The sequence below is a fragment of the Aquila chrysaetos genome, chromosome Z (genome assembly GCF_900496995.4).
Source record: "Aquila chrysaetos chrysaetos chromosome Z, bAquChr1.4, whole genome shotgun sequence".
NCBI classification, from domain to species: Eukaryota; Metazoa; Chordata; class Aves; order Accipitriformes; family Accipitridae; genus Aquila; species Aquila chrysaetos.
In genome coordinates this window covers 39,858,430-39,884,522 of record NC_044030.1, presented here as the reverse complement: position 1 = coordinate 39,884,522, position 26,093 = coordinate 39,858,430, and the positions used below count along the sequence as shown (strand labels likewise).

Genomic DNA, 26,093 nt, shown 5'->3' with positions numbered 1-26,093 from the left:
TGTGGGTACTAATTTCAATGACTTAACATTAGCTTATTTTTTTATATGTAGGAATCTTGGATTTTTTTTTCTTCAATTCTGTTACCTGCAGTGATGTCACTCAGTGCTTTTCCTGGTTTATGAAGACTGATTCTAACTTTCCCATCACTCAAATGTAAGAGGAAACCACCTGAAGCCTGGTGTAGTTTACTAGATAATAGAAGTCCTTCCTTGTTCCATGTGCGAAACTGGAAACTGATGAATATTTCGTCTTGCCCTGATGTGCCTGGCAGTGCCAGGTAACTACTGGAGCTCAGAAATGTAACAGGAACCACCTGTGGCTCTAAACATGAGAAGGACATGTTGCCCTAGAAAGAGATGAAACAAATATGGCATTAGGAACATTCAGGGAAAAGGGGTCATGAGAACTTTTGTATGGAAACTACAGAGTTTCAAAATGTTTTGCATAGAACCTAATATTTGTAATACTTGAGTGTGTTAGTCTAAAAATCAAGTATGAATACGCAAGAACATCATCAGCTTGAGAAATATTTACCTAGTTGTTTGACCAGAACAGACATACCTGCCTGAGCAAAGAGTGGCAAGGACCTTTGAGTGAATGAGGTAACATCCAAAATTACATAGGTGATTTAATCATACTTTGGGAGTTAGACAGACCTACTTTGTTTCTGTTTTGGCTGAGCTTCAGGAAGCATTAGGGACTTGACAAATTTCTGAATGTCAGATAAAATGCCACCGAATGCAATGTTTGGTACAAATATTTGCTGTGGTCTAAATGCTTGTATGCAGAGAAAAATGTCGAGCTTGGCTACTGATTGTTTAAGGCAGTGTTAAATCTGAGAAAAAAACATTTTGCCGGACCAAGGAGCAATTTTTCCAAATCAATGCAACTGGAGATGTGCACTGACACCAGTATTTGTTTTCACAAATATTCAGAGAAAATTCCACATATAAACTCTTGCTACCTATAAATGTGAAACACATCATAAATCAGAAGGAAACGTGTTTCCAAACAGGCTTATATGGACCACATCATGAGGTGTATTTAGGCACCTAGCCTTTATTTTCTGCTTGATTGCTTTGGAAACCACTGGTTCTTAGGTACCGAAATAAACTTATGGGTGAGCTCATTGACAAACTCTGAGCTTAACCTGTATCCGTGGTTGTACTGAGTGATATAGATAAGAAGACTGGCATGGGAATAATGCATTTTTTGCATCTGACAACAGAATTAGTGAGTACTTTATGAACCTTGATAGTGATACAATATGCACTTTGATCTAATGACTTGCTGGCACTATTTGAACTATAATCTGTTCTGTATGGACATTTACTAAAGGATTAATGTCTTTAGAATTTAAAGTACATTGAACTTCTCTTCAACACAAAAAGCTTTTAAACTTTTAAACATACAGAAAATTTTGACCTTATAGTAAAAAGCTAACAAAACAGTTTAAGAAAAATACTCACTAGCCCCTGGCATGGCAAGACATTAAAGTTTATCTCTTTTCATTTTCTTAAAGGAAAAAAAATATATAAATTAAAGCTCTGTCTTATGAACTCAGCTGTAGAGAAATGAATAGTCAACTGAACTGACCCATAGTGAAAAAGAAGTTATCAGATTAATAAACCTTGTTAAATGTTAAAAGCTTACCATCTGCAGATTCCCCCTCCACATTATCTGGACAGCTGCCTGATACTGTATCAGACCAGCAAAGTGGCTACTTAACAAGGATTCTATGGGAATATAGATATTTTCTGGCACAATTACATTACAGAATATCTCCTAAAGAGTTTTGAAAGCAGTACAAGATCTTAAGTCATTCGAGATGAATATGATGAAATTTCCTATGACAATAATTTCATAACTACCCTTTCATTAGTCCACAGAGTACCTCCTATAACTGCCCTCTCCTCAACATCCATCAGCATCATGGACAGGATATTATACAGAGGTATCAGTTTAGTTAATTCTGGAATATTTCCGATGAGATTCATATGAGGAGAGATGCCTGTCATCCATTTTTTCTGGGACAGACAACCAAATTTGATTGTTCATATTCTGAACTGAAATCCAAATCAAAAGATTTGGAGTTTCAAAGCATTTAATATTTTGTTAATTATTTTGAACAGACTGTTTCCATCATATCCCTGCATATCCTGTTGCTAAATAAATAAATACTGCAAATAGAGATGGCTTTAGTACATTGAAAAAAAAACAACAAAACAAAAGACTTAGTAAAATTTATAGAAAACCTTCTGTAACACAGAAGAAAGTTGATTTATTGTTGGAACCGTTTCTTTTAATGGTAGGGGTTTGGCTAATACAACTGTTGGCCATGTCACAATAAATGCATTAAACCCACCAACCTAAACTACAGCTTTTCAGACAAAGTGCAGTATAAATTGACAAACAGCACTTACCTATCAAAATTATAATGCTTTGGAGAAAAGAGAGTGGATCAGTGTCCTCAGCAATAGAAGGCTTTTAAAATGTGCTGCTGGTGTTCTTACTAGTCAGGCACAGAAGTCAAAGCCAGAGCTTCGATGATTTCAGATACATCTTACTGTATCTGATGTACTCACTTTTGTACATGCACAACAGTGAGATACCACACAACAGTGAGATATCACACACATCTAAATATCAGCTGAAGAGCTGAGGAATAAAATGCATCCTGCATTGTCTACTGGATGAGTCTGTACTGCAGCAAATATAAAATAGCCCAATTAAGTGATTCCTTGATTTTTCTTTCATTAAACATAGATTTTACTAGAACTGTGTTGCCTATGAAAATGGCTGTGTTTTTTCCTTTTCTCTATTTTACTTATTTATTCTTTCTTAACTATGAATCTCTTACCATAAAGTAGATCTGAGATTTATGCCTCCTGGCCAGGTCAATAATGTTCACTCCATTATAATAAATATTTTCAAAACACCCATGAAAGTTCCTGTGTGACAATGTCCCTGATTTTCCAGGCACTGGGATCCCTCCAAAGCTGAGCTTAGAAAGAGAAGAGAAATCAATGATACTATTAAGTAATTTTCTAAGGAAAGAAGTTGCCAATAGCATAAGAGCAGAAGTCAAAGACTGGCCAATAATGAATCTGCTGCTTGGCTATTTCCTTGTATCACATCTACGTATTAAAAGAACAGCTAACAAAAATTAGGCTGTATCAAGTCATATGTATGCATTAAAATACTTTGAAATGTTGGCTTTTTTTTTCTTCTGAGGATGCCTTTTAATAGTTGCTTAGTATAGAGTCTTATCAGTTTTCAGGGTCCAGTACAGCTGCAAAACCAAGGAGAAGAAGGACAAGGCCCAGTACATACAGACCACACTGGACAGTGAGAAAAGGGAGAAGAGAATTCGCAAACAACTTCTTTAGGAAATTTGAGCCTGACTTCTCCACTGTGTGCAAATAATAACTACCGTAATAGAGAACAAGAGTACATCAAATTAAATTACTCTGGGGCAAATTCAAAACAAATGAAAGGAGATACTTTTTCCCTCTTAAAATGCTTAGGCTGTGCACTCCCTTGATGTGATGCTGTAGATTTATGTGGGTTCAGAAAGGGATTGGAAGATTTAATAAAAATAAAAATCCATGGAGAGCTATTAAATTCAAGAATACCACTCTGTCTTAATAAGTCCCTGAAGCAGAAATACTTAGAAAGTAGTAGATTATTTTAGAAAAGCATTCCCACAGGGGTGACCTGAGTTATACTCTGGTCTATGTTTCCACTCTTGGACACCATCAGAAACAGGATGCCAGTTTAACTGAACTTTTGAACTCACCCATGTCAAAGCTATTCTAGCTGACATTGTAGAAAAGGTCAGTTTAAACTATTTATCTTTTAATTTTGAAATCTCACTTAATATTCAAAATAATTTAATAAAAAAAATTAAATATATTTTCTCATATTGAGACATTTTTATAGTCACAAATGTAATTCTAAATACAGTGGTTCATACTTTTTTGGAAGTTTTTAGGCATTTTTTCAGCTTTTGCTTTCCTTTCTACCTTGTATTGGTAACACATACTTCAAAGTACAGTATGTGGAAGAGAGGAAAAAATGATTTGCAATACTGGTTGATTTACTAAAATAAAACTATTTGCCAATCAGTTAAAACTAACATTTTTTGTTCCTTTTTCTTTTTTTTTTTTAATTGGTATGAACCTGCAAGCCTTGGAGTTGTGGCTTAGATTCAGAAATTTTAAGCAGAATTGTGACTTTAGTCTTGTGAATGATATTTTTGAAATGGAGTATTGCAGACATGGAACAGCAAGAAATCTTACTCTAAACTGCTTAAGAACTTGAATGAGTAGAGTAAAGTAATATAGATCTATGGGTTGCAGACACTCTGCTCTATCACTCGTTATCTTATCCCACAAGCAGGACAGGGGCAAACATAAAACAACCAGTCATCACATTACAACTGCGAAATAGTGGTATTTTTAATCATAGGTAGGAAACTGTCACAGCAAATTACATCTATTCCTTTTCATGAATCTACTACTTGTGTAAGCAAGATTTTTTCACAGTACATTTGCCAGATTAAACAGGAATTTAAGTCTTAATCTAAACATTTCTAAAATGGTTTTATGCTGATTTATTATAATTTTCATCAAGCCATAAAATAGTAACTTTGATTTGGGGCTCATTCCTTACGTTTACATACTGTTTACCACATTCGCAGCACTACTGAAACAAAGATATTAAAATAATAAATTCTGACATGAAAAAGATGGTCTTCTGAAAATCTTGAGTTGAAGTCTAGTGGAGCATTAGTAATGTAAGAACATTTCTTTTTCTTTGTTTAATTCCTTCAGGAGGCAGAATATCCCTAAATTCCTAAGCACTACAAACTTCCTTCAGTTCTGTCTCCTTTGCTTGTTTCACTGCATTTACATAACAAAGTTAATAAATGTAATAAAGGAAAGGTAATTTTCACACCTCATAATCAAGGTCCAAATAATTGAATTCTCCTTTTGCATGAAAATGATGAGTGTGTTTATCCACTGTAAAGTTTACTTGATTGTTAAAGTGCTCAATGAGAACAGAATGCCAGTGTTGATCATCCAAAAGACTGCCCAGCGTAATATTAATTTGGGCATTAGAAGGATGAGTTTTAGTATCACCTTGAAAGAAGAAAAATAAAAACTATTAATTCCATATAAAAATATAATTATTCAAATATATACTGCTAGTTTATCATATTCTATACATTAAAATCCACTTAAATTAAAAGAAGTTTTAGTCAAATAGTACCTAATAACTATATTAGACTTTATGAGACTTTAGCTGTTACCTAAATTAAAGAGTAGGGACAGCTTCCCTTTAATTAATTCCAGGGTGATGTGGTCTCCATTTTGTCCTTCTCTGTGGAGGAGAATTCCATCACTTTGCATTGTCTTAAACTTCAGAGAAATCACATCTTTCAGTGCACTCATGAGTTTTTGATTAAATGTGTAAATTAGACAACTTTTCCCATCAAAGCCAACCACCTCGGACCCTAGAAGTAAAGAAATGAAAGATAATGTATAATGCTATGTCTAAAAGAAACAGTTGCATGTTACTTCAATGTGATATGAAGTCCCACCACTAACATCCCTAGAGTCACTTGTACCCAGTAAAGTGTAGCTTATTTCTGCTATTCCTGTTCTTCCCCAAATGTTAAGGTTGTCCTGTTTTAATGGTGATGCTATCACTAGATAATAAAGCAAGGTAAGCAGAAGAGATCTGGTGTCTATTCCAATCTAGTACTAATCTCACATGCTGAAAGGTCTTCCTTGTTTTGGAGCCGAGCCATGAAGTACTTTGACCATTTCTGTTCTTACTGTATTCTTAGCATGAAAATCTCTATTAATTTTTCTGTAATTAATTCCAATTAACAAAATAAAGAAAATAAAAATCATGTCCATTACAGTTAACTGATTTTCAGGTCTTTCATGCAGGTTGTAGATTTAAGCCACCTTTAAAATCAATCTGGATATCTGTACAGTAGTTCAAAATAAATAATATCATGGCATACTATCCTAGGAAGTGAAAATATTCTAAAATGAAAACCTGTCAGCTGTGAGTAGGGCCTGGTTCTCTTCATCAAATGTTTTTTTTACTGGCATCATAAACAAATTACAACTTTAATTAAGCTGAATTACAGTTTTAGTACTGGAATACAAGACTTTGTATCATCAGTTTTCTAGTATGGGCATCATAGAATCACAAAATGTTTGACATTGCCATGCGTGTCTGGAGACCATCCTGTCCAACTTCCCCAAGCAAAGTAGTATCAGCTCCAGCAGGTTTCTTAGGACTGTGTCCAGTCAGGTTTTGAGTATTTCCAGGGACAGAGACTACACCTCTATGGGCAACTCATGGCAGTGTTCAACCATCCTCACAGTAAAAACAACTGTATTTCAGTTTGTGCCCATTGCCTCTGATCCTGTCACTGGACACCACTAAAAAGATCCTGGCTCTGTCTTCTTTACACCCTCCCATCAGGTATTAATACACATGTGTAAGATTTCCCCCAAGCCTTCTACTCTCCAGTTCCAGCTCTCTCAATCTCTACTCATATGGCAGAAGCTCCAGTCCCTTAATCATATGTGTGGCCTTTTACTAGTTTCACTCCTGTACGTCCAAGTTTTTCTTGTAGTAGGAATCCCAGAACTGGACCTAGCAATTCAGACATGTCTCATTACCACAGCTGAGTAAAGGGGAAGGATAACCTTCCTTGACCTGCTGGCAACACTCTTCCTAAAACATCCCAGGATGCTATTGGCCTTCTCTGTTGCAAGGGCATGTTTTCAGCTCATGGTCAACACAGTGTCTACCAGAACCCTCATGCCTTTTTCTTCAAGGCCACAGTCAGCTCCCAGTGTGTACTGGTAAACCCTTGCTGGGATTATTCCTCCACAGGTGCAAGACCTTGCACATCCCTTTGTTGAACAGCATGATATTCCCATCAGCCCATTTATCCATCCTGTCTGGATCCCTCTAAATGGCATCAAAACCCTCTGGTGTGTCAATCAGTCCTCCAAATTTTTATTGGCTGCAAAGTTGTGGAGCATACACTCTGGCTCATCATCTAGGTCATTAATGAAGATGTTAAACATCATAGAAACCAGCACCAATCCATGGGATACACCACAAGTGAATAGACTCAGCTTGACTTTGTGCCATTGATCACAACTGCTTCAGCCAGGCAGTTCAGTCTGTTTTCATTCCACTTCATTTTCCACCTAAATAACCTGTGCTCATCAGTTGTCTATGACAGCGTTATGGGATACAGCTTCAAAACTCTTGCTAAACTCAAGATAACCAACACCAAACACTCCCTTTCACTCACCAAGCCAGTTATATCACTGTGGAAGGTTATTAGTTTGGTCTGTCTTCTAATCCTAATCTATAAACTCTGAGCTGTGTCATCATCTGTCCCTAGGCAGAACTCCATGCACCCCTGCTGCTTTCTCACATAAATGTTAACTGCCTTTCCTCATTGTCCTGGCTAGTCCTTTTTAAACAGCCTGTATCCAGCTATGGCACCACTCCAGTTGTGTGAGCTATTCCACCATGTCTCTGAGGTCATGATGAGACCATAGTCTTTCAAACGCACAATGACCTCAGTTTCTCTGTGTGTTCCCCATCTTGTGTGCATTAGCACACAGGCACTTCAGAAAGGCATCCACTTGTATTGATTTCTCAGAAAAAGTGTGAGAACTTCTTCCATAATGTTGCCCTCACAGCAGCACTTCCCTATTTGTGTTTGCACTTGAGATGGTCAAGTGCTTGCACTTCAGCCCCAGTTTGTTGTTTCCATGCTCTCTTGTCCACACTACCCTGAAGCCTTTGTTTCTCAAACCAGTCCACCACTTCCTCACTTGATTTTGGGCCATCATCTCCCTCCACCATCATTACTAATTTAGAGTTCTCCTCACCACATTGGCCAGCCTGTTGGAAAAGATGCTCTAGTGCTACATGGTCAGACGGATTCTATCTCTTCCTAGCAACTCTTGATCCTCAAAGAGTGTCCTAAGGTTGTTAAGTCTGAATAACTGCTGCTGACACCAACTGTGCAACTAATTATTGATCCAAAGGATCCACCCAGTCCTCCTCAAGCTCTTCTCTTTTGTCAGCATGAACAAGGAAAACACCACCTTACACCCCGTGCCCTTGCCCCTTGCCTCTAGAGACATGTAGTCATGCTTGGTACACACCAAGTCTCTCCTGGCATTACTGTTGGTGCCCCATGGAAAAGCAGCAAAGGGGAAAAGTCTGAAGGCTGGACAAGCCTCAACAGTCTCTTCACAATATCCTGGATCCATGTCCCTAGCAAGCAGCAAACCACCCTAGAAAGCAGGTCAGACAGGAAGATAGGCAGGACTCCAACACCTGCAATGGGGAGAGCTGGGGACACACTTCAAGTGGCATCTTCATAACATATAATCATACAATAGTTCAGGTTAGAAGGGACTTTTTAAAGATCATCTAGTTCCAATGCCCCTGCCATAGGCAGCAACATCTTTCACTAGATCAGGTTGCTCAAAGCCCCATAAAACCTGACCTTGAGCACTTCCAATGATGGGGCATCCACAACATCTCAGGGCAACTTGTTCCAATGTCTCACGATCCTCACCATTAAAAAAAAAAAGAAAATTCTACCCTCATGTGCAATCTAAATCTCCCCTCTTTCTGTTTAAAACCGTTACTGTCCTATCACTACAGGCGCTGGAAAAGTCTCTCTCCATCTTTATTATAAGCCCCATTTAAATACTGAAAGGCCACAATAAGGTCTCCCCAAAGCCTCCTCTTCTCCAGGCTGAACAATTCCAACTCTCCTTTCTTCATAGGAGAGGTGTTCCAGCCCTCTGACCATTTTCATGGCCCTCCTCTGGACACACTCTGGCATGTCCATGTTTTGGACCCATGCTGGGGATCCCAGAGCTGGATGCAGTACTCCAGGTGGGGTCTCATGAGATTGGAGTAGAAGGGCAGAATCACCTCCCTCGACCTGCTTGATTCTATACTATAATACACAAAATAATAAACTCCTAAGTTTTACAGATGAAGAAAAGAGTAATACTGAGGAATTTTCATTATTACGTTATGAATGTATGCTTTCTGTCTTACTTACATTCATACTTCTCATGACTGTGCTAAAAGGTAGGTACAGTGTTACAGCCCCATGACAGTGCTACAGTGAAATCTACTTTCTATTTATGACAGTGTTTTACCTAATTTCTTTCAAGGTCACATATTTTCACTTTACTTGGGAAAAAGAAAAGGGGAAAGGAAGGGAAGGGAAGGGAAGGGAAGGGAAGGGAAGGGAAGGGAAGGGAAGGGAAGGGAAAAGAAAAAGAAAGAAAAGAAAAGAAAAGAAAAGAAAAGAACGAAAGAAAAGAAAAAAAAGAAGAAAAGAAAAAAAGAAAGAAAAAAGAAAAGAAAGGAAAAGAAAAGAAAAAAAGAAAAGAAAAGAAAGAAAAGAAAGAAAAGAAAAGAAAAGAAAAGAAAAGAAAAGAAAAGAAAAGAAAAGAAAAGAAAAGAAAAGAAAAGAAAAGAAAAAAAGAAGCAACTGATTTTATCCCAATAATATAAAAGACTATCTGTCAAAATCAGAACAGATTGAACATGACACACACAAAGGAACTGATAACACTATAAAAAGCACATAGACTATTCACAGTTCATAAGTAAAGAAGAAGAAAGTAATTACCCTTGAAAGATACATCTGTGAAATAAATGAATATATAAAGGACACTCACTAAAATATGAAGTTATTTTTCAACTGACTAGTTGACTTCTTGTAAGTTAACAGAAGCCCATTATCTATTTACTAACTTTATTTAATTTCACTAAAAATATTTCTCCATATTGTCAGCATGGAAATGAACTCAATTCTAATTAACTAAGGTACTTAAAGTCAGTCATTGATATTCTATTTTCAAAAACTCTTGCCAGTAAATGCAGCTATGTTTTTAAATATAGTTTCTTGATTTTTTTCACATCTTGATAATGTACTTCTTACTTATGAAGAATTCATTTACCAAATGTACAATGAATAAATATGACATTCTACCTAAAAATGAATCTTAGGTTAACTATTTTACTTCATTATGTCATTGAATGAATGTGGACAGTAAAAACATTAATCAATGTTAAATTTAAATTATGAATGTGAAGTTTAATAGCTTCAATAAAAACTTCAGTAATAGAACTTGTACATTGTTATGTATCTATCAAACCAGCTAACTAAATATATTCTTATTAGGTACTGATAACAGCAGGGTTTTTTGATTGGGAACGTACTCTTGTTATTAGTTATCTAGACAAGAGCATAACCAACATTTAGCACTGATCTCCAAAATCCCTTTCACTATTCTGCAGCACTAGCTCCTAAGAAGCAAAATCTACTCTGTCCAAATGTCGAAAATAAAAAAACAAATTCCTACTACCACTATGCATGAATGAAGATCGTGAAAGGGCTGCAGATGTTAAAATTTTTACAACATTTCTCACACACTTTTTGTCTTCACCATCTATGCACTACCACTAGAAATAAATTGAAACAGTTGTGAGAGATAAAGCTTGGGTCTCTTATAGGGTTATCAGGATAGAAAGAATGAGCCCAAATATCCAGGGTGCCATAACATTTTTCCTCTGTCATATTTGCCAACTACTCTCAGCTTCTAATAGTCCCTGGACTTGAACATCAGTCTCCATGGGTTTTCTCTACTCTACTGTTATAAATCAGGAAAATAAAACAGGGTGATTTGCTGTGTGAACACTTATCTTTTCTTACCACAATTTACAATGTGTCTTTCTCAAATTAATGTAATCTAAATCCTTAGTATACTGTGAAAATACCTTTGGAAGTGATGAAATGCCTCAGAAACTGGAAATTCTGGAAGCCTACTCACACACCGTAAGATCAAGAGTTCTAGTGATCCTAAGCAAAAGTTTTAGTTGCAATATCTTTGTTTGAAAAATTATTTCACTTTTGATGATCTTTAAATTAATTGAACTTAATACTAATGCTCTATAAGAAAAACAAAAATAAACAATGCAAACTATTTAGCATTTTTTTATTTTTTTTAGACATCCTTAGTCCTGGCCAACTGTACTAAAATGAGAAATCTGCTTTCTGGCCCTTTCCAATTTTGGGGAAAGCAGACCTGAGAAGGTTCATGGTGTTCAGAAAAGTTAGGTAAATCAGGACTTAGGTATTGCTTTAAACAAAGCCTTTTACGGGCAAAAAAAAAGGCAGAGGGGTATCACATTAAAATTGTTCCTAATCAACCACATTTAAAATGAACTTTTTTACAATCACATTCACATCAAGCCCTTGAAAGCACATTATCCCAGTTATGAAGATGGTTAGTCCTTTCTTTGACTGATGTTAGTGCCATTGATTTTTCACATTCCAGACATGAAGGGAATGCTCAGAAAGCCTCAACACATTTAACAGTGTTAGAGGACTCTGGAAGAGCGTTTTGATATCACAGTATCTGCAGTGCCTGTTGTTAGGCACTGCATCTAATGATGTTTTAATGTACAACGTGCATTTAGTTTGCAGTTATCTTTCTCCTACAATTTTATGCAACTGTCATTTTCACATTTAAACTCATCTTTCTGTCTGTCATATGAAAAAGCCTTTTTTTTTTCTTTTTTTCCTATTTTTAGCCTAATGGTTTTCAGAAGATGGAATAAGAAAGAGAGAATTGTAATGAGGGGAGAAAAGAGTAAGCCAAAGAGACCTTCAATTTCCCTTTTTCAGTGCCAGCGGATAGCTTAACCTGAACTCTGTTTTACAGGGCCAAATTGTCACAATCTGACATTTCAGGGACATGAAACAGGAAATGTCTGTAGACATTCATCAGTCTCTTTTGCACACACTAAATAGGAAGAACTATCAGGCAGAGGCTAAGAGAGATTTTGGGGTGGGGTTTTTTTTGGCAGCACAGACTGTTTGTTGTGTAGTCATGGCGCAAGCAGATTGCATCACTCCCCATGAAGCCAAGTAGATCAACTGGAAGTAGAAAACATCTTTCTTTCTTTCTTACATGAAAAAGACTGTAGAACAGGAATGTAATATTTCATGTAACTCCATAACTGACTACCCTTATTTAGCCTTTCTATTCCATAAGTGCTAAGAGGCAAAAATGAAAGGACTTGTTCTGGATGCCTGCTTTAAAAACATAAAAAGTGTGACAGTCCTTGGCCTAAAATGTTTCTAACAAAAAGGGAGTTCTGTGTAAAAAAAAAAAAGGAAACAAAACTCATAATATCCTGGTTTATCCTATGGACATTTATCGTGGACATTACCACACCTCATTGAGACTGTAATTAAAGGGGAAACATTAGTTCTGAGGATACTAGGCTAAATTATTCAGAGCACGTATTTGGCTGGAAGACAACAGAGCAGCAACTTGAAAGGAGTGCCAACAGTTGTCCTGTAAGCTTTACTTCACTAAGATAGTAATGACTTCTTTTAGAGGTAACAGATATGCATTTTTCGGTATCACTTTATGGAATAGTGAGATCAACTTTATATATTCTTGCAATTTTAGTTTTAGTTGTGTAATTTGCAACAGATAAGACTGAAGGAAGAAATTACTGCATTTGCACTTGAATACAGAACATAGTCCACATATTCGATGGTAAATGGAAAGAAAGTGGCTTATTCTTACAATATAAGACCCAGTGAGATCTCTCTGAAGGGAAGAATGAGAAATGGGAAATCTGGAAAGTGTGAATCAAAGTTAAAGTAGGTATCATTGGCATTTCTGCTTTTCTTTATTTTCTGGTCCTGCCTGGAAAAGTACATAACAATTCAGAAACAGCCAGGCATAATTACTGTAACAATAACTACATGTCCTCTGTGTGTCTGATAAATGCAGGACAAGACTGGAGGGAAAGAATTCATCCTTCAAATTATTAAATATATTTTAGAACTGTAAGAATATAATGACCTGGTTTGTCTTCAACAACAACCACTGAATTGAACTACTAAAAGCACATGGTAATTCTAGATGTTCAAAATAAATAGAGGTGATAAACAGTCTGCAATTCATTTGAAATGAAAGCATTTATACATAGAAAAAATAAGCATTTTAAGAACTCACAGTATCATTAATACAGAGAAAATCTTAACCACCTTAAAAAAATCCTTAAATCCTTAAAAAATCCTTTCTGTATTTTTAACACTATCATGTCCTTTATGTACTGCATTACATTGGATAATGGATGAAGTAAATATTCCTTTTAAATTCAGCCTAATCTTAGAAAATAGCTATCATTTATTTGTTTCCATAAGCTATCTATAGGATTGATCCTGTATGAAATAATTAAAATACAGAAAAATACATAGTCTTCCTCAAAAGTAGTTACTGACCACACAAAAAATATTTTAACTGTGTAACTGCTTATTCTATATGTTTTATTATTTTTAGTAACATGGACACTTCTCTTTTTGTCCTTTAAACTCTTAGATTTTCCATTGGCATGACAATAAGGGTATCACAGAAGAGAGCCATAAGATACCTTGCAGGGTGTAGTAGAGAAAATTACAGTAGTGAATATAGATAATTAAAATCTAGATTTTAGGCATGTGCAAAAGAGAGCTCTTCAGTTTGGAAGTGTTTGTCAACAAGACATTGAGTAACTATTTAAAAATTGTTGAATGCACAAGGTAAAGGGCTTGGAAGAAGGAAAGCCAATTGACTTTCACTGAAGCTTAGAGACAGGAAAGAATGTAGTCTCATCAAGTACCACAGAGATGAGATTTCAAATGAGAGACTCAAATGAGATTTCAGCTGGGAATTTTGAAGCCATCTGTTCAGCCTCCATTTTTTACTTTTAGTAGTCCTGGTACTTAAAACAGTGGAGGGTAAGTTGAATCTTGGCCACATTCCTCAGTTACAGCAGTATCATTAGATTGTTCTAGGAATCATAAGTCATGTTCCTCGTCTCCAGGCAGATGTCACTGAGGAATTCTGTGTGTTTTTAGCTTCTCATACCTTTCTGCTGGCATGACCTGTGTGTTCTCTGCAATGGGGCAGTTTACCTAATTTCTAAGGTGACCTAATCTCCTGCAGCCAGGCTGAAATTTTCAGTATCCTTAGTTCATGGTCTTTTACTCATTTTACAAAGCCAAGTTTAAGGCAGAAAGCCCGGATGTGTCTTACTGATATTCAGTTTAAAGTCAAGTCAGATACTAATGAATGGAAATAGAAGAGAGAGATATGGAGACCATTCAGAAGAGATCAGCAGTGTAAAGCATGACTTAAGGATAAAAGTTGAAAAAAAAAATCCCACAAAAACCAACAGATGAAGTACTTAAATCAGGCAATTAAAGGGGTTTCTTAAAATAAACTCTCCCTCATGGAGGAAAGATGTGGTGAATAAAAAACAGTAAACAACTTGCTGAGAGGAATATTTTTTAAAAAGTCTGGGGATGAAGAATTGTAACAGGAAGATAACAGGAAGATTTACATTGTCCAGCAGATCAATACAGCCATAACACTTATACATTTGTTTTCCAAATGCTTATATCAGTTATTAATGTTTTATTAATGACACAAAAATTATTCTAAAAATATCCCCTAAATATATAACAACTTTGAAGTATCCTTCAATTGTGTATTTGTGGGTCTATCTACTTTTACTCTTATTGTCTCAGGACCAAGACCATGTATATTCAAAACTGCAAACATTTTCCACATTTCTCCCTTCATGTAGAAAGTACACCATGTTAAGATGCAGTTTTTCAGACTATCAAAAATAGAGTTTGCAGCAAATCAGTTATTGGATTACATCCACACCATTCACTCCAATATAGGAAGCACTGGAAAATAAGCATCACATATTGTTAGATGATGCAGAAATAGTGAAGTCTGCACATAAACTTATTGAATTAGTTTTATTCAAGATTAAATTTAACCTTAGAAATCTACTTTCAAGTGTAATTTAGGCAGCAAAAGGCAATGATGAATAGTCATTTCATTTAGCTGATTTAGCAAAACACTTACTGTATGTGCATCCATACACTTCAATGCGCATTCCAATTCTGCCATTCGGATTCCAGTCCAAAGGCACAAAACGGAGAAATCTTGCTTTAAGGGAATGCTGAAGCTTATAGTATACAACACTGTCAGCATTTGTGTTTCCAGAAAAGGCCTAGAAGAAAATGAAAAAGAGATCAGCCACAACCATATTGAATACAGAAATATATGGAAGTATTACTGATCTTTTCATTTTATACCCTCATCTGGCAAACAGGTAAGCACAGGAATAAAATGTAATTGCCAGTGAATTCCATAGGAACAACTGCTGAATCAATCCTGATTATTCTTCTGGATTAAGTGTTAAGTGGTCTGTGTGTTTAGTACCAACACCACACTCATAGAAAAATCTCACATCTTCTAAAATTTAAGTGAATGAAATGTTTCAAAACCAAATATTCCTTTCACAAAATGTGTAGAACATCCTGGCTTTTTGGTGTGTTGTACCATCTAATATATTTTCATAAGACAACAGAGTGAGCTTTTACCAAAAGGTTAGATAAATTTCATTACAAACATGTGTTTTAGATGTGTAATATGTTTAAACTAAAAAGTGCTTATACTGCCAGACCATGGTGTTGGAAGACTCTGGTTTCCAACTAAAGAATCCAGAGTATTGTAAAAAGATTTTAATTCAGTGTTCTGTTGAAAAAGAAAAATCTAAATGTCAAATTTTCTTCCCATGTGAGAGATTAAAAAAAAAAAAAGTATTATCATAGCAACTTTTTTTTGGCAGTATTTAACTGATAAGACTACTTTCCTTTTTGTTACATAAAGAAAACATAAAGAAACATAAAGAAATGTAAAGAAGAATGTAAAAAATCTAAAGAGTTGTAATCATGAACTTTAGCATCCTAAAGACTTGAGAATATATTCTGATTTTGTTAGTTACATGTTCAGGCGTTGTATGTTTTTTTCCTCAATGCATGTTTGTGATATGTGAAGCAAAGAATTTGTTCAAACATTTTTGATCTAAATATCTGATAAATTAGACAGAAATAGCTGTTGGAAATATTTTTATGAGAAGAATTAAAAAGGTTACACATTTCTGGATATATGGACAGTACTGTTGCTATAGGTATAAGCCATAGATGTTGCAAATGCAGAAGTATATAGAAACCAAGATCTTTAGGTATGCAGCTTCTCTTTCCATAAGTTTTTGAATCATTGAGCTTCATTGCATTCATTATTTATCCTCCTGTACGTGAATGTTTGCCCCTTCTGTCCCCTGTACTAGTAAAAAAATTTAAGAAATTCTAAGGTCTGAACATTCAATTAAAAAAAAAAAAAAAAGAAAAGGAAAGAAATAAGAAAACAGCTAGTGAATGGGCTCATTACAGCTAACCTGTTAAGCTAGTAATAAGCAATGAGAGTTAGTGACTCTGAATGTCCACACTACTTTCAGCTTCATGCTTCATAGTTTCACTATCGCAGCCAGTGAAGGTAGAAACATGCTAAAACAAACACTGGGGAAGAGCTGCTGTTTGGAGGGTAAGATGCTTCCAGATCTCTTGTCCCATAAAATCCTTATTTGCAGTCTGCAACAAATATAGCTACCAATGAAAGTGCCAATTAGTTTGTTGACTGAACCAGAACCCAGGCCTCAGAAGTTTAAGTACTGTGAGCAAATGAAGTGTTCGATTAAGATTTAAATTTTTTCCGAAATCATTTTCGGAGGGCAGCCACCTCATGAAATTTAGTTGTTGAGTACAGAATGCATATTGCTTGATTTTTTACTGCAGGGTATACTTAAGCCATGTGTTCTTAATTTAAAATCAGGTTTTTGACTTCAGTAACAGCCTAAAAGTAAGTCAAACTACTCCTTAAACCATTCAGAATGGTCAGTTTAGAAATCAGTATTTTTAGCTGTCATTTTACAAAGCTTTTATCTGGGAAGAACACACTTTAAAGTGTATCGAGTATTAAATGGGTCTTTATTGCTTGATTTTAAACACTCTAAAGGTTGAAATACATAGTTTGAGTTTTTTTTCAGTTTTAATCCTTTTCACAAGAAAGAGAAAGGGGAGGCAATCAGACAGCTTTTCCTCCAGACTACAAATACTAAGGGCATACCTGAAGCCTTTGGAAGTAGCTTGTAGGCTTTTTAGAAGACAAGCATATTCAACGTGACGGATACATGCCTGTCTTTACAGGCAATTACTATTTTATGCAATTACTGTTTTACGGTCCAATCCAGCAATCGTTTTAAACACACAACAATTATAACCATATAATAAGTTCCCTTCCTCCCACCCCTGCCTTTTTCAGATTGTTTACATCACTTCATTTTTGTGCCAAATCACTTGAAGGGAACATGCCATTATTCTAGATTATGCAGAGTCGTCACAACATACACAGGCATCTGATGGTTAAAAAGACTCAATCTGACCCTTAGTTAATATGAATGTTACACATAATCTTTGTTTTCATATATAAGCTAACCCCTCCAATATAACTGCTTAATGAATCTTAGTTGATGCTCTTACAAATGCTATATTATGCTGTTTTTTAATAGGATGAAGACGCACCATCTTTCTCAAAGGATGCCGGTTTTGAAACATGGAAACACTATGTTGCAGTTTAGCCTTAACCAGTAGCAGGGGCAATCAGCAGCATAGGTGTCTAAGTAGATAGCTCTTCACGGCCTCGTTTATTCCACAGAGGAAAAGTACCCCGGGCTGTACTGAAGCCTGAAATGAGGGCCTAGTCTCAAACTTTTTTTAACCATCCTACTCAATTTCTAACCCTGTAGTTTCTTTACCTGAAGCTATTTTAACCCTGCTTTGAAGATAGATAGAATTATTCAGTTCATTAAGGTATCAGAAATCACACATGTGCTCTGGATTGTATTAGTAAATTTAAATCCTGTGTGTAGATGGGCGTCACCAAGCTCAGAATGATTGTGAAGGTAAGCTTACATCAATCAAGATAAGGTAAAAACAAAGTTCTTCTTTCCCTTTCCATCCTCTATCTAGAAAGCAAATGTGGTTTTAGACCAGAGATAATACCAGCATCATGTCTAAACCTTCTTCAGCCAGTCAAAAAGTCCCCCATAGGCAAAGCTATGTATGAGACATGCACTGAGTATACTGAGCCATACTTCAGATCACCTAGAACAGATGATGCTTGTTTACAAATGCAACTTTTACCATATAATATACTACATATACACTGTAAAAACATACTGTCAGAGTAAATAATATGCACAAGGTTTTTACATATATTGTGTACCCATTGTAAGAAATATTATGATATTTATTAAAAATATTACTTCATATTAAATACAAATATTACTATGTTAAGTAAGTATACTTAGATGCAAATTCTTATTTCATGTTTATTGACAAGAACCGGAACAGGACCCCAACATGGATAATTTTGTCAGAAGAGAAAGTTTAGTAGTGAGGTACTAGTGTACCTCAAGAGCTTCGTCATGTGTTTTATGAATTCTACTACCAAAACAAACACAAGCAGCGGACAAGTTCAGTGTGAAGTAACTAAGAGCTGTTCATACAAAATACTTGTTGTTGTTGCATGATGTTGGTTATGCTTTGGAAATAGTGTCATGCCAAACGGCCTGTACAAGTCTTTCTGTTTATGATACACACCAAAACTGTAGTTGGTATTAGTGTCAGGGGTCATCAAGAACAGAATAGAAATCCCAGTAGTCTACTGGCAATTTATTCACCTTAGAGCATCATTCAAACTACTCTAATAATGCTTCAGGATTAACCCATCTTGAGCTCTTCTGAGAACTAAGGGAGTTCAGAATAAATTGTTTCCTCCCATAACTTCTAAACTATATCCAAGTTCATATAGTAGTTTAACTATTTACATCTCAATAACAAAAGGAGTGTCTATTCAAGTTAACCTAGCACACAGTACAATTAACCTCAACATCAAGGAAATATTCACTGCACAAGGACCCAAACATTCAGACTCTTCCTTCTCATGGTATTACCATTTTGGGAAGCTATTGTTAGTCTTTTGAAGTCAGTCCTGAAAGTCAACAGGTGTGACCTGTTCGGTTAAAGTGAAAAAAAAATGAGCGTGGACTTACTTTTCTCTGACTAGAAAACACTGTAACAGACAACTGCCTCCTTTACTTGATTTCCAGACTGGAATTATGGCTAGGAGAAAATGATTGCATAGATAAAATGATCAAAGATTGTCAGGGCTTTATGGGTTATGATCAGTGATTAATGCAAAAACTGACAGATCTGTTGGCTATAAAAGATTAGCAGTGACATCCTAGTGAGGAGCCCTGGGCTGTAAGTTGCTCGCTGCATTTTTCACCAGGTCTTGTCTCTGAATTGTTTGAAGATATACTTGAACTATACTAGAGTAATCTTAAATTGACAAAAACACATGGTAGTTGCACATATTCATAAATTTGATTGATCATAACCTCTTTTGTAAAGAAGGATGGTGTGTATTAATGACAACATGATTAAAATAGACTAGATAGGTAGAAAAAAACCTGGCTAGAAAAACATCTTGTTCCAGTCAGTGTTCACTGCTCATAACATCTTCTGCTATTTCCATAGGAGCATACTCCGTCTGGCAAGCTCTGATGCATTTGCATGATCTGCACGTTGTGTTCATCATCTGCACGCTATGCACGTCATCTGACCAATGCTATGGTCAAAAGAAAAATGTCTGATCAGCTATAGCTGTGACATGATTTCCAAGCAAAACAGTGAAGGGATCTTAAAATCATTGCCATGCTACACCCATGACTAATTAGTGTCAAATATATTGATGTTATGCACAAAGTATTATGTTTGCCCTTTCGTTCAATGGTTCCCTGAATCTATCATCTTCCCTAGTTAGAATGGAGTTTGGGCTTGTTTGCTTTTTTGTTTGTGTGTTAGGGTTTTTATTATATAGATATTTCTAATGTGCTTGCTTAAAAGATTTCAAATGTTTGCAGCACACTGATTTCATCATTTAAAGTTATAAACTTAAGCGATGTGATTCACAAAGTACAATTCCATTGGAACATGTTATTTGAAAAATAAACAAAAATAATTTAAAAAAATCCCCTGAAAGAAGATATTTCAAAAACTACTTCATCTATAATCATATTTTTCACTTAATGTTTTTGCATTCCATTAAGAACGTTTTAAGGAATACCATTCAACATTATATTTTAAATATATCTTCATTCATTGTGCTGTAGAATTTGTTATTAAAGTATAATTTATTGTACTTTTAGATCAAGAGTTCAGAATGGGAATCTTGTAGCTTTTAGCACTGAAATTACTATTTTTTTCTTATAGAAAATTATTTCGCTTACCAAGAGGAAGACAAATCTGCCATTTAATTACTAGCCATCTGTGAATGTTATTAAAATTACAAATGACAAAACTGGACTATTAAGTGCTCTTCAGAATGTTTCAAAATACTGTTTATTTTGTAACGGCACTTCTAATAGTTTTATACATGGTGACCTAGAAATGTAGAAAGGGAATTTATTTAATTAAATATTACATTATACATAGGTATCTTATACAGCTTCCTTTTATAAGAAGTTGCCAAACTGTGCCTCTCCTCATTATAGAACACCTCAAGGTGAATTATTCTCATGTACTATGATGAAAAGCAGGAAGAGAGTGGATATCTTTTGAAGAATAAAACTGTAGCTACTATATATAGAGATAGATATTTCAAATTATTAAGCATCCAAAAGGATTCTCTGAAACACTCCAGGTCAAGGTATCAGTTCCCACCTGTAGTATCGTCTACTGTTTATGGCAGCACATTAAGGGAAATGCTTTACTGCATTAAACTTGTTGGTTGACCACTATGACCATGACTTAATCCACTTTGCCATCTACTGATGTTTCTTCTTAGATTTAAAACTCAAGCTCCTTATATTCTTGTTTATATTACCTAGCTCATAGCCACATCCTGTTACATGGTCCTGTCATTTGCCTATTCATGCTTCTTAACTTCTTTAAGGTCTTTTATTTTTTTGTAAAAATGACAAATTCTAGCACCATAGAAGTGTTCTGGATATTTTCTAGCTTTTAAACAGCAAAAATTTCCTAAAATTCACAGTATAAAAGACAACAGGTAGTTAAGGATGCAAGAAATACATCATGCAATTAAAATGGTCAGCAAGAAGATTGCCATGACCAGTGGAATTCCTCTATCATATACATCAACTATACTCAATTTCTCTACAAACTTGTAAAGATAAATTATTCCTTTTGCAATTCCCTCTTTTGAGCATTGTTTAAAATGAACTGCTTCCCAAAGACCTGCAAACTAGATCTGTCTTCCATCTAAAAGTGCTAAAGGAGAAATAAACATCAAAATCAAATTAAGCCAAATTGTTTAAACTTCAAACAAAATAATGGAATCAGCAAGCCATGACATACCGTCAACCAATAACTGGATTATTTTTTATGCCATATTATTTTTCATTCTACTTTTGTACTTTCTTTGCTGACAAAATCCTCCTAAAAAAGTCACATGGGTACTTAGATTTATGTAAGCAGTGAATGTGTGTTTCACTTATAATATTAACTAAAAAGAAGATACATGATCTTGAAACAGCCTGAACTAAGAACATTTGCAAACTTATATTAAAGAACAGGAAGAAACAAGAAAACAACAACTATTAAAATTAATGAGACCTCTGTAAATGTCAAAACACTTGAAAAATGTTGTCATTACCACCAATTCTCAGATAGGAAAATTTAGAAAAAAGCAGGTTAAATGTTCAGCACACTGTGAAATAGCTGGTGAATCATCTACATAAAACTATCTCTCACCTCCTAGACTTAAATCACTGCAATTTCCTCTTTGGCAGTGGTAATGTGGAAGCAGGATGACTGTTGTCCCCATAGTTTTTATTAAATGGTGAATATCACAAGCTTAAATGGAAGTAAAATGTGAAATTCAGAAACTACTTTTTCTCAGTTGAAAACACCTCTGTAGACTCTCTGTGCTAGGTCTCCTGTGAACAATCTCATTTCTCCACTCTGTAAACCAAGTCTAGTAATGCTAATGCTAAGGAAATTATTAATATTGATATATTATCCAAATAATTTTGAGCATGTTATTCCGTTGTAGTAAAATGACCCAGCAATCAGATGGACATGCTGCATACCGCTGTTAGTGTCATCCTTCTTATATAAAGTTTCTCATCTGTGACTTTTTGACAGACTTTTTTCATTTCATCACTTTTGCTGACAGCGATGCATCAAACCTCAAAACAGAACTGAATGCCTAAATAGAATATATGAAAGAAGAACTATGAGGGCTGTTAGGCAGAGTTTTCTAATACTTGTGGCTGTAAAAGTTACTAGATACTCTGAGCAGATACAAAATAAATACTTGGCTATTGTACACAAGTGCAGTCAAAGTGTAGACTCTGCTGGTGACTTTAAATCTGCCATATTTGAAAATATGAACAGCTGGGCCCAGAAGGTGATGACCAGTGATCTGTGTGGAGCCCAATAATGAGCGGTGTACACCAGGGGTTACTACTGGATCCAATCCAGTTTAACATCTTCATTAATGATCTGGGTGATGGGACAGAGTGTGCCCTCTGCAAGTTTCCTGGTGACATCAGAACTTGGAGGAGCACTTGGTACACCAGAGTGTTGTGCTGCCGTCCTCAACAGGCTGGAGAAATGGACCAAGAGAAACCTCATGTCATTCAGCACAGGGAAGTGCAAAGTCACTAAATTAAACACGAGCTAGCAATGTGTCATTCTTGTAAAGAAATCTCCTCAGCTGAATTAGACAAAGTATTGCCAGCAGGTGGTGGGAGGTGATCCTTCCCATTTGTTCAGCAATGTTGAGGCCACACCTGGATTACTGTGTCCAGTTGTGGCCTTCCCAGGGCAACAGAGAAATAGACATACTGGAGAGAGTCCAGGAAAGGACCACAAAGATGATAAAGGGACTAGAGCATCATCCATACGACGAAAGGCTGAGGGAGCTGTTCAGCATAGACAGGAGGAGGCTCAGGGGGGATATTATCAATGTATATAAATATTTGAAAGGAGGACATAAAGAAGATGGAGCTAAGCTCTTTCTAGTGGTGTCCCACAATAGGACAAGAGGCAGTGGGCATAAACTAAAACACAGGAAGTTCTGTCTGAACATAAGGAAAACTTTTGACTGTAAAGAAATATTTTTTTTCCAGAGACCTGGAACAGGTTTCCCTAGGAGGTTGTGGAGTCTCCATCCCTGGAGGTCTTCAAAAGCCCTCTGGACATGTTCTTGGACAACTAGCTCGAGGTGACCCTTCTTAATCAGGGGTGTTAGACCAGTTAACCTCCGGAGGTCCTTTCCAACCTCAACCATTTTGTGATTCTGCGGTATTTGGTTTCACATTATAAAATGGAGTTTTTCGTGTGGACTTTTTTTGAGCATGGTGGTGGGAGGCAAAAGAACAGAGTTCATAACGTGACGCCAGACTGAAATCCCAGTGGAACCTCTGTGAGGCTCAGACCTCCAGGTCCACCTCCTTTGTGCTGTGGGGTTAACATTGTTAACATCTCCAATGCGATGTAAGGGAGTGCACCAAAGACTTGACACACAAACCACCCCTCAGGAGTATATGTTCCTTTCAATACTCTCTTGGTATTAAGTAGATGTTTGACCATGTGAAATATTCTCTTTTCAGTCCTCTCTTCTCCTTTCTCTTTCCTTTGCCCAAACTTTTGTTTTTCTTCTCTAAAAATGCTGGGTCTATCTTTCCTCTTCAGTTTTCTTATTTCAATCCTGATCTTAAAGCTAGATTATTTGGATATTCTGCTGTGTGCTGTTGGTGATAGTGGTGCAGTTTTGCACCACTTCTGTCATCTTTACTGATTTCTCTTCCTGGTAAGTAGTGAGCCATGAATCACAGCTGGCTTGGAGACCATACCTGGTGAGCATTCACTAAATCCTCATGCTGTTCTTACAGCTTTCCATCAGTGTCAGACAGAAACAGGATACTGGGGTAAACTGTACCAATATTCTTTCAGCGTCTTTCTGGTATTCACATTGGGTGAGTGTTTTATCCACTGGGATATTATGTCATGTTTCTTTCTCTTTTTTTTGCCATTCACTGTGTGAGCGGAATATCAGCATACCTTTCCATAAGAGAACAGTTCCAGAAGTAGGAGATGAAGAGAGAATGAGACCGCACTTACCAGGTAATTTATCAAAGGTGACAGCTGACATTTGTGAAGGGACCCAGTGCTAGGAATTCTTCCTGTCTTTCTGTGTTGTTGTTTAGGTTTTTGTTTTGGTTGTCTTTTTTCTTTTCAAGAAACAAAATTTGAAACAGTTTGCTTTCATATTAATATGGAAGAAAAATACTTTAATATCTGAAAAATAAGCTAACAACAAAAGGTTGTGGGTTTAGTTTCTTTTTGCAGCAGTAGCAGTTGGACACCCCATTTACTCAACAGCATTGCAGGGGTGTGTAGGTAGAGTATGAATCTAGGGCCCTTGAATGGCTATTGCTAGCCAGCAGAGGTCTATCGCCCATTAGCCATGCTCCTTTGGAAATGTGGTTAATAAAATTGTCTTTTTTCTTTCTTTTTTTTCATGTTCAGCATATCTGAAATGAAGTTACTTCATTGCCTAGATGTCACAGTGTAGGGACTAACGCATGCATTAAAAATATCTTAATGTAAACTACCAGAGACAAATACTTTTTTGAATTCTTCCATGTACATTATTTCCATTTCATTCATCTATACGTTGCAATAAATTGTATGTAAAGTAACTTGTCGCCATTGGAGGGAGCCCTTGTATTAACACAACTGGGCACAACATTGAGGTTTGTTAATCCTCCCTTAAAAAATTATCATAACAACACTTCTTTATTAATTTCCAATATGTAATTGTGAAACTACCATTCTTTATTTATTAATAACTAAGCACATGTACCTTACAGATATGCCCTGAAAATTGAAAATGTGAATGTATTTCATAATAGTATTACTGGAATTCTAAACAATCTTTATCCTCAATGACTTTCAATGATAAGCTAATTCTTCATCTGAGATGAATATGCATATACTTTTTAAAACATGGAACTGTAGTCCATGAATTTGGATTCTGATATTCTAACGGTAACTCTCTGAGGGTACAATCACAGTAGTTTTCAATGGAAGTGTTATGACAATTTATTTTCACTTTTTTTTTTCTTTTTTTAATAAAGCCATTTGAAACAATCTGTAAAATAAGAACACATTGAATTTTGAGCCTGGGCTACAGTGTAACTGTCCTTTCTACTTTCAAATCAGCTTGAAGTTTAACCACTACTTTGCTGGGTAAATAAATGTTTTTACTAATAGTATTTAATGTTAAATGTCAAATCAAATAAGTTTACACATTTAGAAATAATAAGCTCCATAAATGTTATGAAATGTTTTCAAAGAGCAGTAGACTATTTAACCTGTCTATTCCACATATTTACTTGTTAAAAGTTGTAAAATTTGGGGCAATAGTATATTTCTTATTATTTGAAATTTAGGTAGGAATAAGGATTCATTATTATACTTCCACAGCACATAGTATAGCACAAACACTACCAGAAAGAAATAATAAAGATAATTCAGGTAATTTATAACTAAAATAGCTATGATGCAACAGCAGTGCCTCTACTGAAATGTCAAAACAGTATGTGGGAATCCTGTTTGCTCAAAGCAAAATAAAAAAACCTGTCTTAATATTACAGTGTAACATTCCTTTGCATACAATTTCACACTTGTTCTGAAATGAAATTAAATGACCAGAAAGAAAGGAAGGAAACCTCATTAACTATGCAACATAGAAATGGCAGAGCAAATGCTTTGTAGATCTTATGTCCTGAGGGTCAGAGACAATAAAAGAGTTCAATTAAATTTATTTCTGTGGATTTCTTATACGAAGTCTCACCATTTCTAACTTTAGAGAAATGCCTGTATATGAATTCTTCTGTAACTCATCATTATGGACTCACAGTAGTGTATAACACACCAAGTTAACATAATGACAATCAGTTTCTTATGTTCCTACAACTTCCAAAT

General features: G+C 35.7%; 1 protein-coding gene across 2 annotated transcripts in view; it reads right to left on the bottom strand.

Moving 5' to 3' along the window:
• The window catches only part of LOC115337150 (contactin-associated protein-like 4), a 255,543-nt gene that overhangs the window by 86,977 nt on the left and 142,473 nt on the right, over positions 1-26,093 (bottom strand). For both annotated transcript variants that reach the window (XM_030005219.1, XM_030005220.1), the window contains exons 4-8: positions 15,034-15,181; positions 5,316-5,519; positions 4,961-5,145; positions 2,862-3,005; positions 86-347 (exon numbers count right to left, since the gene is read on the bottom strand). In XM_030005219.1, the coding sequence (XP_029861079.1) occupies positions 86-347; positions 2,862-3,005; positions 4,961-5,145; positions 5,316-5,519; positions 15,034-15,181 (943 nt within the window). The remainder of the gene's footprint in view (positions 1-85; positions 348-2,861; positions 3,006-4,960; positions 5,146-5,315; positions 5,520-15,033; positions 15,182-26,093) is intronic.